We start from the raw sequence: 12,984 nt of genomic DNA, 5'->3' as shown, positions 1-12,984 counted from the left end.
ACATCTTAATTTTTTACTTTCTTTATATGTTCAACTAGGTGTTCAAACCAGCGACGAAGCCTCCTTCGACCCATATCCTGCCTCTAACGTGTCTCGGTTACACAGCAAACTGCAAGAAGCGGCGAGGCGCATAAGCCAGCTGTCTCAAGAGAAAGAACAGCTCATTCAGATGGGAAACAGATTGAGAGCTGAACTGACAAACTTTACAGGTAAAGTCTTCTTTTTTGGTGAAATATCTCGTGAAATATACTGTAGAGCTGTAGATTAGCCATCAGTTAGTCAAGGACTTCAGCAATCCAACAACATGACCTAACAGTTTCAATCTGGGTTTGGGGAGTCGTCAGGAAAGCCACATAAAACAGTTCTGATCTTTTTCAAATACAGATAGATCGTTTAGATTCAACTTTTCATTTTAATTGCACCTATTCTGGGCAGAGAACCATATATTTTTGTTTTCTTTTTTAGATATAATTGCCTCATAACTCGCTGGTTTTTCGAACCTGCTGCTTTCGTTTAAAGTATCAAATAAAATAAAGGCGATTTGCAACTGTTTTTATTGTACGAAAATGCAATTTAAGTTTCGTTCATGGCTCTGACTGGTAGACAGAGTGGTACCTATATCTATCAGTGTGTGTCTAAGATCAGGGAGTTCTAGCAGGCCCATGGCCAGAGGGACTGAACGTTTCTCAAATATTGTTAGTGATAAATATCAATCTTGTCAATAAATGTAGCGTATTAGTATATATATCACAGCTTGTAAGGTATCCTATACAATTCAGTCTTCCGACTGCAAAAGGGACAATAAACCAGTGATTTGATTTGACTTCATTTTTGACGTGGCTTCGTATGAAATAAAACGCACCATACAGACAATTCTAGTAGCAGACACTTTTCAACGGTCTTTGTCGCTCCTCAGTCACCTGTCTACAATGGACACTTAGTGAGTAGCTCAGAGACGCTTTCCATTTAGTCAAAATTTCCCGAATTTCCGTTTCGGCGGTAAATGGAACACGTTTCGTCGGTTCGTCCCACTGGAAAATTCCCAGAAAAAGTGGAAAATCTAAAAAGGTGGGCCCGTTTTCCCGGTTGGAATTTCCGAACGGAATGTCGTGTTCCATTTACGTTTCTCGTAGTTTGTACCAGTTCCAGGTCCACGGTCAGGCACCGCGACGTACTGGGGTTTATGACCAAATGGAACAACTTTTTACCGATCGGAAATTCCACTTTTGCTCCCACCGAAATTTCTGGGTGTTTTTCCTAAATGGAAAGCGCCCCAGATGTGTCCATCTTAAATTAAAGGAGTCTCACTCTGTCGCGTAACACTTGTGTCAAATCACAGGTGGTAGAAAGAGTGCTCCCCCTGGTTCCATATCTGTCCAGGCGTCTAAGCCCCATACCGCCTCTATGGGAAAGACCCCAAAGGAGCTGAAGGATGATATTCACAGTCAGCTTAATGCTGTGGAAAAGCTTCAGTACCAGCTCACCTCTCATGAGCTCCAATACGCTCAGCGCATGGCTCAGAGCGAACAACAAGCCGTCGACAAGGTCAAGGTCACCGTTGTCTCAAGTTCCAGTGATTCTAATGAAGGTTTGTGTGTTAACTTATGGGCGAATGTGCACGGTCACAACGTTTATCCTTCGCCTGCGTGGCAGGCGTTTGAAAAGGACAGGAAAGGGGGTTTTGGGCGCGAGGGATACGCGAGGGGCGCGCCCCCTCGCGTTTCTCTTACGCCTAAAACTCCCTTTCCCTTCCCTTTCAAACGCGTGCTACGCAGGTTATGCGCTTTATTGCTGTGATGAAGTAAGAACGAATCTAACCGACGACGTAAACAAAAGCACCAAATACATACGCAGTAGCATGCAAATCTGTAGTGCCTTTCTCTATGACAATAGGCGCTGTAGATTACAATAAATAAATAAATGAATAAAAATAAGTAAGTAAGTAAAGATGTAGAGGTAACAATTCCACATAGTGGTTATTCGTCTACCATTCCCGATCGAATTGGAATTTGAAAATGTTGGTTTTTGAGGAGAGGGGAAAACCAGAGCACCCAGAGAATTATCTTTAAAAACAGAGAAGAATACTAGCAGCAAACTTAACTCCTATTTGGCGTCAATTCTGGGCCACGATTGTGAGAGGACAAAGCTCTCACCACCGCGCATACGCCGGTCTTGTCTTCCATCAACAACTGACTGCGCCTGCGTGTGTTGCTTGTGCTTTGCTTACGTCACAGTGTAAGCTGGGTCTTAGGAAATTCATGGATTTAATTTGCAGTTTTTTTAGTTTTATGAAAGAAAGAGCGTAATCTGTACCTGGACCTGTATGTGAGGCGTTTCCCTGCTGAGCATTCTGCGAAAACAACAGGACTTGACTTCTTTACGTGTATTGCGTCTCTTTTGCGAAAATGATTAACTTGAACGACTGTCCGAAATTCGGGTTGTTTACTTTTGTTAAAGATAAAATTATGTTCGTGTGATTTAGACGGGAGAGCTCCGGAGCCTCTAAAAGAATCCCAAGAGATGGAGTCACGCGATGTAAGCGCAAAGATAGACGTACCAGCAGAGGATAACGTGACCAAGCCTTTAGTCATTCAGAGAACATCGTCTCCTGTGTATGAGCAGTCGCTGTTCACTTCATCCTCTGAGGGTCAAGCTTCGTTACAGGAAATCTGGAAAATGTTAGATGCTGAAGAGAGTTTCCGGAGCCCGACTCCGAGAAAAGGGCGACCCAGCTCTCCTCAAAAACTTGCAGTCGAGCGAAATGTGGAACCCGACTATATCCCCGCACGCGATTTGCCGGAACGCGACGTGTTTGCTTTGAAAGGAAGACGAACGGAGGTTCAAACCAGGCCTGCCAAACATCGACCAGAGATGTCTAAAAAGGCATCTGGGAAGGTTAAACTAACTCCGAAAAAGATAAAGGTCAGAAATTATAACGTCAAAGATGATTAAACTGAGTTTATGAACAGTTAAAAGAGTTTAACCACCTAGTTGGTTGGTTGTTCTCTGCTATGTACAGTCTACCCAACTCTGTTGGGACAGAACTGTCTAACAGAGTAGCCGGGAACGTCAAGCTTTTCCAAAAAAATGTTTAAAGTCACGGATAAGAGCGTCGAGGATAATTAGCGTTTATGGCCAATTGAACTAAGGTGACAACCTGTCGGTTCGTCTGTGCTCCTAATAGTCCATCTACGTTGCTCCGAAGAAATAGGAAGTCAGGGCGCATAGACCAGTTGGCTCCTTAGCCTGCGACTGCTGCGAGCAAGCTTTCCATTTATGGCAAGAGAACGCGCGAGCGAGCACTTGCGTCTCCTTTCGCGTGTTGCTCTCGCGTGACTTCTCGCGGCTCTCCAAATGGAGGGCTTGCTCGCAGGTAATTGGCTCCGAGGCTGAGGGATATAAAGCGAAGGAAAACGCAGTGTGTGTGCGTTTAATTTCAGGGATGAATTAGGGAGTCGGCTGAAGGATTACATTCTGCTTCCTTTCCCCCCCCCCCCCCCCCCGTCCCGCCCAAAGGAAGACACTGCCCTACTGCAGTCTAGAGAGCACAATGTTCTTCAAGGACAAACGACAGTAGACACGAAATCAAGCTCTTACCTTTTTTTTTTCTTTAACTCTTGTAAGTTCTGTGCTACTCTGTTTCAAAGCTTTGTTCAAATGCGAGGAGTATTGTAGACTCTCGATTTTGGTTGGCGGGCACTCTCATTGATGTTCTTTACAAGCTCAACTCACTTCAATTCGCTTTCCCGTTTGGATTACAAGATCAATGTTCTAAAGTAGCGTAAAGGATAAATATTTCTTCACCGCTTTTGGTCGATCAAGTGTATGCCCTGTTTTTCTCTTTATTCCTAAAAAATTTTCTTAAGAGCTATTTATAATATTAAATTACTTGATACTAAAGTACTTATTTATTTACACAAAACTAAAAGTGTAAATACTTCCATCAGTTTTTCCACAATTTCCATCTTCAAGTTTAAGTTTAAGCTGTTTTTCTTGTAGCTTGTTGATTATTAGTTAGTATCGCTATTAGAAAACCTCTACTCAGTTTATAATACTCTAACGTGATCCGCTATATTACGCTACAAAATGCTAAAACTAACAAGGATCTTTTCTACGTGCTACTTTTTCTGCAGGAAAGCTTTGTGTCACTAATGGTTTGCGTGTCATATAAATATATTGGCCAAATAATTATCGTAAATCTTGAACTAAACTGGTTCCAGGCGCTTGTTTTATTTGAGTCAACAAGGAGATTGAGGTTGATAGTGCTCATGTTCGGAAAAAGGGACTCCTTCTTTATTTCCTGAATCAGTTATTGTCACATGTATGGCCATTAGTCTCCCACACAGCCGTTTTTAGTGTCGTCACGTAACGCTCCTCCCAACTAGTGGAGGGGATCTGCCGTTAGTGGGGAGGAGCGTTGCGTGAAACGTGAAAACGGCTGTGTAGCAGACTAGTATGTCCATTTGCTTTGTTCAGTTTAATTTGTAATGTAACGTTAGTGAATAAACAGGATCTTTTATCTCGGACAACTTGTTCACAAAACTAGACACAAATGTTAATTTATCCTTTTATTGTCTGTTTAGTTTAAGTATTATGTTTTGAGAACTGTGGCAAATAGCAAGTTATAAATCCCCGTTGTCTCATGTACCCTAAAGAATATCATTATTTAATTATTTATTTATTTTTGTTTCCGCGAGGTTCCAGAAGGATGGGCGGCTATCAATAGATTCGTCCCAGCTGATTCTTTTCTTGAAATGCCGCATCCATTTCTCTCATTTTTCCTTGGAAAAGGTGTGTTTTACAAAAATCCTACCTCAGTCTAAGCTTTTGGCTATCAAACGCTTTTCCTACGAAAGGCGCGAACACCGTGTTAATTCTGTATCTTTTGAAACTTCGCTAAAAGTTCTTTTCAGTTTCCTTGAAATGCTCTTCGTTGTGACATTAGCAGATGAGCTGTGATATCCTGGAAGAGAAAAGAAAGTTGCGGAATGTTGAAAGTCATTATCATTTTGCATTTTCGCTTTACATCAAGATAAACAAAGCGAGACGGTTACAATTCCTATTGAGGTATCCCGTCATTTTCTTTGTTTCCGTGTTCGGAGATCTTCCGTGAACCTAGACTGTCGTGCCGAGTTTCAGCATTCTACTGAAGAACTTACAGTAGAATGGCTTAGTTTTATCAAACGCATTGGTAGACTGCAAAACAGTCCATATTTTTGCGTAAATTCAACTACACACGAACAGTCAAACAGAAGCTGAAACGGAGAGCGAGACTGGGGAGAGGGTTTTTTTTCTGTCGCCTCACACGCCTTACGTGCGCGTGAGTCTCGCGCTTTACGCTTCTCTTACTCTACTCTAAACCGATTTTGAGGAAGCCTACTTTTTTTTAGCAGTCTAACGCATTGGCGGATCCCGAATTTTTTTTAAAGAGGTGGGGTGAGAGAGGGTGAAGTAAATTTATGCACACCTTTGACTAAAATCAATTCTACCCCTAACCCGCTGTTTGTCACGCGTTGCTGACCAGTAAACTTCAACTTCGTGCTGACCATTATATAAGATCTTCCAGTAGTAAAGAATTAGGTTTTAAATTACTACGTTAATTATTTAACAATTAATGAATGAGGCTGAGTATCTTTAATATGAAGAATTATGGAGATCGAGGAGGGTGTTATCCGTCGAAGCCGTAGGCCGAGGCGGATAACACTCTCCGAGATCTCCATAATTCTTCATATGATACGAAAGCCGAATTCAATAATTGTTTTATTATTCATTCAAAATAATTCCTACTTTAAAAACATGGCTAAAACATGCTAACCTCCATCGATCCATCGATGTTATGTTCATCTTCGATAGTGCACGTTTAGGTTTGTCCAACTCTGCAAATATTCTCCAAATAGCAGATGTCGCCCTTCGAGTTGTCTTCTTGCTGCTCTTGCCATGTTTTTAGCTATGTTTTCGCCTAATTCTTACTCTTGAAACGAGTGAAATGTCCGCCATTTTTCAAGTTCACAATCAAAACAACTCAACCTCGTCCCCAGGTCTTCTCGGTTAACAGTGCCTTAACCTGCGAAAACACTGCATTTCTGACGTCATTTCCTCGTTAAACACAAAATTCTTCCAAATTTGGTCATCAGTAACTGGTTATGGTGAATTAAACGAGTGCTTTTAGCCAATGAGAATCGGGAAAAAAATTTTGAATGAATAATAATAAAAGTTAAGTAGGTCTATTCTATTGAGCGGGGTGTGGGGAGCCGGGGGAGGTGGTCCAGACTCCACCATACCCTCAGGTCTTAACCTTAGATTCGCTGCTGATACTCCGCATTCGGTAAACTTCTCTAGAAGTTTTTTTTTTTTTTTTCATTAAAAATCTGGTTAAGTTTAGCTTACATAAAAAGGAGGATGCCAACAATAACAGTCGAGAGAAGGCTTCTGAAAGCTGCTGTGCCTGTGAATACAAGCAAAAGAGACATTTCGTCACAATTGCTACTTTGCTGCCTGTGCTGCAAGTCAGGCTGAAAACGAAAACAGTGGTACTACATCGGGGACCCGGGGGGGTACTCCCTTGCAATAGGCTAATGGGGATGTGCCGTTGGATGGGGTCGCATTTTCACGACTGAGGTGACTAATGAGGTCGCATTTTCAATAGAGTTACTAGAATGGGGTCGCAAATTTTTGGATTTTGGGGGTAAGTAGGGATTCAAAATGGGAAGATTCTCGGTTAAAAAAATCAGAAAGTTGTAGTTTATTAAATTTAACAATAAGCTCGCAGTGACCGCATTTCATTCCGTTCTTGATAAAGGAGATGCATAAATAGAAAGTGACTAAGTTGAGATAGCGAAAATTACATTTTCTAAAACGTGACTAAGATGGGGTCAATGATTGGTCCAAAAATAGACTATAATGGGGTAGGGGCTCTGAGAGGCCAGCGGCACATACCCAGCAAACATTAACCCAAGTACCCCCCCCCCCCCCTCTTCCCACTGGAAGGTCGGGAAGAGGGGGTAAAACACAATGATTTAGCTTCATCACCTGTGTTGCGATAAAGTGAGCCTGCCATCGTTAAAAGAAGCTATTAACTTTTAGATCGCTATCTATAATTGTCAAAGTGACATATCCAAAGTTGACTGGAGGTATCTTTAACTCTTCGGAGGCTGACTCGTTATGCGCTCGACGGTAGGAGGGGGTGATGCGCGCCACTAGGAAGAGCTTCAGCAGAGATGACTGGGGACGAATCAGCTTCGGAGAGCTGACCCGAAGACTTCGAAATATGTCTGGATTTTACAAGAATTCTGTAGATTTCCGAAGAGCTTCCGCACTAAATCTAAGAATTTTTGAAGGAACGCCCCTAGAAATTAACATCGACGACTAATGTTATTTTTGAGGTTAGAACGGAGGGATGGACGTCAACACAGCTGTTTCTATAGATTCACAAAAGCTAAATGTAGCTTAGCAATATTTATCTAAATCGTCCAGTTCTGCTAGTTTAGCTGAACAATATTCTTTGCAGTTAACCTTTTTGGTTCGCTTCGATATGCGATTGGCGGGAACTGTAGAGTAAGAGGGACACCACTCAGTTGCTTCAACCTGACCACCCACATTAGAACAAGTGTCACTGCAATCTTTCTCAAAAACGGTTAATTCCGTACAGTTAAATGACGCCGAAAAAGAAGAACAACATTTTATGAAAAATATGTGGATCATGATTTTAGGAGGGGGTACGCTAATATGTAAGAGATACGTTTTTTTCTGCTGTGAAGGCTGTGGTTGTTGAGCAGTCTAGTTTCGAATAGGGCATGGAAATCTCGGAAGAGGGAATTCATATAATTTTGGTCTAGGAACAAGTGATTCAAGCTGGCCACAGACATTTTTCTTTTTTCGACAATTCAACAGAGCGCGAACAAACCCGAGAGAGCGGTGCGGTGTATAAATCTCCCGCCGTTTTTGTTTTTATACGCGCGCTCGACGATCTTTATAAAGAAAATAAAGGTTGTTGTGAGCATGCTACAAGTGATGATTTGCTTTGGAAACCGATCATTGATACTAAAAATTAACTGCAAATGTAGATCAAAGCCCCCCAAAAACCGTGAGGTAAAAACGCAAACGTACGTGAAGTTGAAGGTATCAGAGCCTGAGTTGTGGGTGCAGAGCTCATAGTTGTGGCAGCAACAGTTGAACTAGGGTCTTGATGAACACTCGAACTCGCTGTTAATGTTAGGCTTACTGAGGAAGGACCAGGTTGACTGCTCACTCCTAACGAAGCACTGCTTGTGAGGGAATCACTCTGACGGGGGGGCGAAATGTGGCTTGTGGTTCCTCCGATTGATGAGTTATGGTCGTTATGCTGTTGCTGGGTAACAGACTTTGACGTGTTTCTCCCCGGAGAATGGGCAGATGGAGAAATTTCGGCCTTCGTCGTGACACTTATTTTCACCGAAGAGTTCGGCGTAGTGTTCGATAGAACTTTGGTGCCTTGAATGGTCTGTGAAATAGAGATGGTGTTGTTGGTTTAATAATATTCCTAAGACTAAATTAATAGAATATGGACGGCCAAACCGGGTCTAAAGACCGAAAAAGGTAACAAATAACGTTATTTAGGAAGGGTGACACTTGAAAACTTGCTAGAGACACTTTCCAGGTCGGAAAATCTGGTTTTTAAGGAGAGGGAAAAACCAAAGTGCCCGCTGAAAAACCTCTCGGCGGAAGGGAGAGAACCGTCAACAAACTCAACCCACATATGGCGTCGATGCCGGGACTTAAACCTCGGCCACATTGTGGGGAAGGAAATGCTCTTGCGCGTGTCATCGGTGTTCCCCAGGTGGGCACCCATGCCCTGTTTCCCCTTCAAGAGAACCCTTTTATATTACTTGGGAATTTAAGCAACGACGTTTTTGAGCGACACACGTCAACCGGAAGTGAGCCTTTTTCTCTTTTAAAATACTTTGAAGCTACCAAGTTTGTATTACTAAGTTTCTTTGCTCTTATAGAGACGATTTGCAAAAAAAATTTGTCCAAAATCACGGCTCAAGAGTGTAACATGTCCACTTCCGGTTGACGTGCGTCGCATAAAAACGTTGCTGCTTTAACTCTCTATTATTTTGCCTGACCAACTCCAGCCTTCATTTGAGGTCTTGTTTTCCATGAGTTGTTTATACAAAAACATGATACATGGGCGTGGCTAGGATTTTTCAAAGGGGGACGGGGGGTGCACACTGTTTCACACCCAGGGTACTTACTTGATTGGCATGTCGACATCTACCCCGTGTTTTATAGACTTGCCCACAAGTAGAGCTCAAAATGTTTCTCGAGCGCAAAGTGTGAGGTAGTTACCGGAAGCAGAAACGAGAAGGGAAGGACTTTGAGAAAGTCTATCGTCGTTTACTTAAAGTGACATTTTTCAGGGTATGAGCAGTGAGCGTGGGAGAGGGACAAGGCTATAAAATAGCAGGAAAAGATTTATTGGATGTTGATTCTTTGGATTCACACGTTTTCATTACCTGTATTATAGGGACATAAAACAATTATCTCATAAAGGGGGAGTCACAGGCACCCCAGGACCCGCTAGCTACGCCCTTTTGATAAAACGAAATAATGAAATTTAAGATTATAGCTTTACCTGCGATAGTGTGGTAGGTGACACAGACTGAGAACCATCCTCGCTTGTTGTATGTGCTGCTGCTGATGTAAACGATGATGACGGTGGCAAAACAACCGGTTTTGCAGTAGTTGTAGCCACTGATGAGCTCGGGGTTATCATAGGAATTGATGTTGATGATGGGTTTTTCAAAGGAACTGCTGATGAGCTTGGATTGACCGAGGAGGACGTATTGGAGGAGGAGGACAGTGAAACTGGCCCGGAAGTTGATGGTGATTCTAAAGATTGTGATGGAGCAGTCGCTTCTGTTTTTGAAGTGGTTGCTACTGTTGTTGAAGTAGTTGTTACTGTTTTTGAAATCAGAAAGGTGTAGTTTATTAAATTTAACAATAAGCTCGCAGTGACCGCATTTCATTCCGTTCTTGATAAGGTAGATGCATAAATAGAAAGTGACTAAGTTGAGATAGCGAAAATTACATTTTCCAAAACGTGACTAAGATGGGCTCTATAATTGGCCCAAAAATAGACTATAATGGGGTAGGGACTCTGAGAGGCCAGTAGCCTGAGATCATGCCCTTTCCCTATTAGCCCTTTATGTCTCTCACGGGAAGAGGGCATGATACATTTCTTTGTCGGATCACATGTAAAAATGCCAGAATCTGGACTTTTTTCTGATTGGATAGGAAACAATACGCATGATTTGCGCTGTTTCGATTGGCCAAAATGCCGCCATCCGTTAGTTGTTGTTGATTTCAGTCTGCATTTTTGCTTGCGTAATGAGCAGTGAATACACACGCGAGTTCGTTCTGAAATTTCTGCCGGCTCAGTTTTCTTGAATTTGAAGAATGCCTAAATGGAAGTTTCATCCATTGAAATATTTTCCATCTCATCGTATACTTAAAACAGGTGCAGTCAAAACTTCACCGATCATTTGAATGCAATTTGATACCGGCTACAAGTTACAGAAGCGACAAACGGGTTCTCTATTCAAATAATCAATTCATGAATGGAATCTTGACCTGGTTTGACTGTAATTCCTCCTTCAGAAATCATGCTGCGGATTATTCTGAGCGATCTTCGCTTTCACAACACCTTCCGGTGCGTGAAATATGGTGCTTCAGCCTAATTTTTTTTTTCACTGCTTTTGGCACAGAACGAAGTCAACGAGCTTTAACCAGTAAATTCTTTATTATTTGTAGCTGTTACATGTAAATAAAGGTACGGCAGCTCCAGCTAGCAGTATTTCATCACAAAAACAACACATTAAAAATTTTTTTAGGAAGCGCCATCTGAACATGGACGTACTTAAAAATTTTCTTTTTCAAAAGAGACATTATTCTCTCCAAAATTTGATTCCCGTATGGTAGACGCTTATTGGCTAATAACATGACAGGTCAAGCAGACGTTAGATTATGTAAATTAGGGGGCGGTTGACTGCTTGTTGAATAAATGTATCAGGCGTTATTATTTTTTTTCCCTCTCGAGCCAAGGAAGCAAAGAAGCAACAAAAAAATAATAATAACGCCTGATCTCAGGTTAAGAGGCCAGCGGCACATACCCAGCAAACATTAACCCAAGTACCCCCCCCCCCCCCCGGAAGGTCGGGAAGAGGGGATAAAACACAATGATTTAGCTTTATCACCTGTGTTGCGATAAAGTGAGCCTGCCATCGTCAAAAGAAGCTATTAACTTTTAGATCGCTTTCTATAATTGTCAAAGTTCCATATCCAAAGTTGACTGGAGGTATCTTTAACTCTTCGGAGGCTGACTCGTTATGCGCTCGACGGTAGGAGGGGGTGATGCGCGCCACTAGGAAGAGCTTCAGCAGAGATGACTGGGGACGAGTCAGCTTCGGAGAGCTGACCCGAAGACTTCGAAATATGTCTGGATTTTACAAGAATTCTGTAGATTTCCGAAGAGCTTCCGCACTAAATCTGCGAATTTTTGAAGGAACGCCCCTAGAAATTAACATCGACGACTAATGTAGTTTTATGCCGCTAAATTTTATTTAGGCTAAGTTAACCTCGAGCCAATGCAGCCAGCGGTGTCCCCGTATTAGCATGCGTGACATGCGGGGTGGCCCACTTGGGTTTTCAGGGCCGCTTTCATTTTGCATTATTTTGCAAGCTATTCTAGCTGATCGTTGCGGATCACCGTGTTGCTTTGTGCTGGCGAATCTTTGCGGATTCTTGCCCCCTCTCCTCCCTCCCTGCTGTCATGCGGCCCGGGTGTGCAGGTAAGTATTCCACGTGGGTAAGTATTTTCCACTGAGTACCCTCTCAGTGTGACGGTGCCAGTTAGCGGCTGCTGGCAGGGGTGGTTCCCGCTTCCAGGGTTGCCTGGTTACCTCCTTTGCCGTATTTTTCACAGTTGGCCCCCCCGCTAACCTTTTAGGCACCAGTTCCCAAGCTCATCAATTGGCGATGAGTTTAATTGAGGTTAGCACGGAGGGATGGACGTCAACACAGCTGTTTCTATAGATTCACAAAAGCTAAATGTAGCTTAGCAATATTTATCTAAATCGTCCAGTTCTGCTAGTTTAGCTGAACAATATTCTTTGCAGTTAACCTTTTTGGTTCGCTTCGATATGCGATTGGCGGGAACTGTAGAGTAAGAGGGACACCACTCAGTTGCTTCAACCTGACCACCCACATTAGAACAAGTGTCACTGCAATCTTTCTCAAAAACGGTTAATTCCGTACAGTTAAATGACGCCGAAAAAGAAGAACAACATTTTATGAAAAATATGTGGATCATGATTTTAGGAGGGGGTACGCTAATATGTAAGAGATACGTTTTTTTCTGCTGTGAAGGCTGTGGTTGTTGAGCAGTCTAGTTTCGAATAGGGCATGGAAATCTCGGAAGAGGGAATTCATATAATTTTGGTCTAGGAACAAGTGATTCAAGCTGGCCACAGACGTTTTTCTTTTTTCGACAATTCAACAGAGCGCGAACAAACCCGAGAGAGCGGTGCGGTGTATAAATCTCCCGCCGTTTTTGTTTTTATACGCGCGCTCGACGATCTTTATAAAGAAAATAAGGGTTGTTGTGAGCATGCTACAAGTGATGATTTGCTTTGGAAACCGATCATTGATACTAAAAATTAACTGCAAATGTAGATCAAAGCCCCCCAAAAACCGTGAGGTAAAAACGCAAACGTACGTGAAGTTGAAGGTATCAGAGCCTGAGTTGTGGGTGCAGAGCTCATAGTTGTGGCAGCAACAGTTGAACTAGGGTCTTGATGAACACTCGAACTCGCTGTTAATGTTAGGCTTACTGAGGAAGGACCAGGTTGACTGCTCACTCCTAACGAAGCACTGCTTGTGAGGGAATCACTCTGACGGGGGGGCGAAATGTGGCTTGTGGTTCCTCCGATTGATGAGTTATGGTCG

The 12,984-nt window shown here is 42.6% G+C and overlaps 2 protein-coding genes and 1 long non-coding RNA gene across 3 annotated transcripts in view; 1 reads left to right on the top strand and 2 right to left on the bottom strand.

The window, feature by feature from the left end:
• The window catches only part of LOC140941716 (coiled-coil domain-containing protein 57-like), a 29,333-nt gene extending 26,154 nt beyond the window's left edge, over positions 1–3,179 (top strand). The window contains exons 14-16 of the mRNA XM_073390730.1: positions 39–209; positions 1,340–1,588; positions 2,483–3,179. Of these exons, the coding sequence (XP_073246831.1) occupies positions 39–209; positions 1,340–1,588; positions 2,483–2,952 (890 nt within the window). The 3' untranslated portion in view covers positions 2,953–3,179. The remainder of the gene's footprint in view (positions 1–38; positions 210–1,339; positions 1,589–2,482) is intronic.
• A 649-nt stretch (positions 3,180–3,828) lies between these two features.
• Positions 3,829–6,549, bottom strand: LOC140940926 (uncharacterized). Its single transcript, XR_012166386.1, has 2 exons — positions 6,388–6,549; positions 3,829–4,963 (listed from the first exon to the last, which is right to left on the bottom strand). It is a non-coding gene; the product is annotated as an uncharacterized lncRNA (long non-coding RNA).
• A 1,498-nt stretch (positions 6,550–8,047) lies between these two features.
• On the bottom strand, positions 8,048–12,984 carry LOC140941923 (uncharacterized). The gene is made up of 3 exons (XM_073390928.1): positions 12,755–12,984; positions 9,614–9,939; positions 8,048–8,479 (listed from the first exon to the last, which is right to left on the bottom strand). Exons 1-3 carry the CDS (start codon positions 12,798–12,800, stop codon positions 8,048–8,050), a joined length of 804 nt encoding a protein of 267 aa, XP_073247029.1. The 5' UTR covers positions 12,801–12,984.

This window comes from Porites lutea, chromosome 6, assembly GCF_958299795.1.
Source record: "Porites lutea chromosome 6, jaPorLute2.1, whole genome shotgun sequence".
Classification (NCBI taxonomy): domain Eukaryota; kingdom Metazoa; phylum Cnidaria; class Anthozoa; order Scleractinia; family Poritidae; genus Porites; species Porites lutea.
The sequence above is the reverse complement of the archived record's forward strand: the minus strand, read 5'-3'. Positions and strand labels throughout refer to the sequence as shown.

What these genes read in the sequence shown, in the direction of transcription:
- LOC140941923 (XM_073390928.1), bottom strand. Translation starts at nt 12,800, where the DNA reads ATGAGCTCTGCACCCACAACTCAGGCTCTGATACCTTCAACTTCAC. An exon ending in TCTGATACCTTCAACTTCAC is followed by an intron (nt 9,940 to 12,754) that starts GTACGTTTGCGT and finishes TTTCAAAAACAG; the next exon opens with TAACAACTACTTCAACAACA. An exon ending in CACCTACCACACTATCGCAG is followed by an intron (nt 8,480 to 9,613) that starts GTAAAGCTATAA and finishes TCTATTTCACAG; the next exon opens with ACCATTCAAGGCACCAAAGT.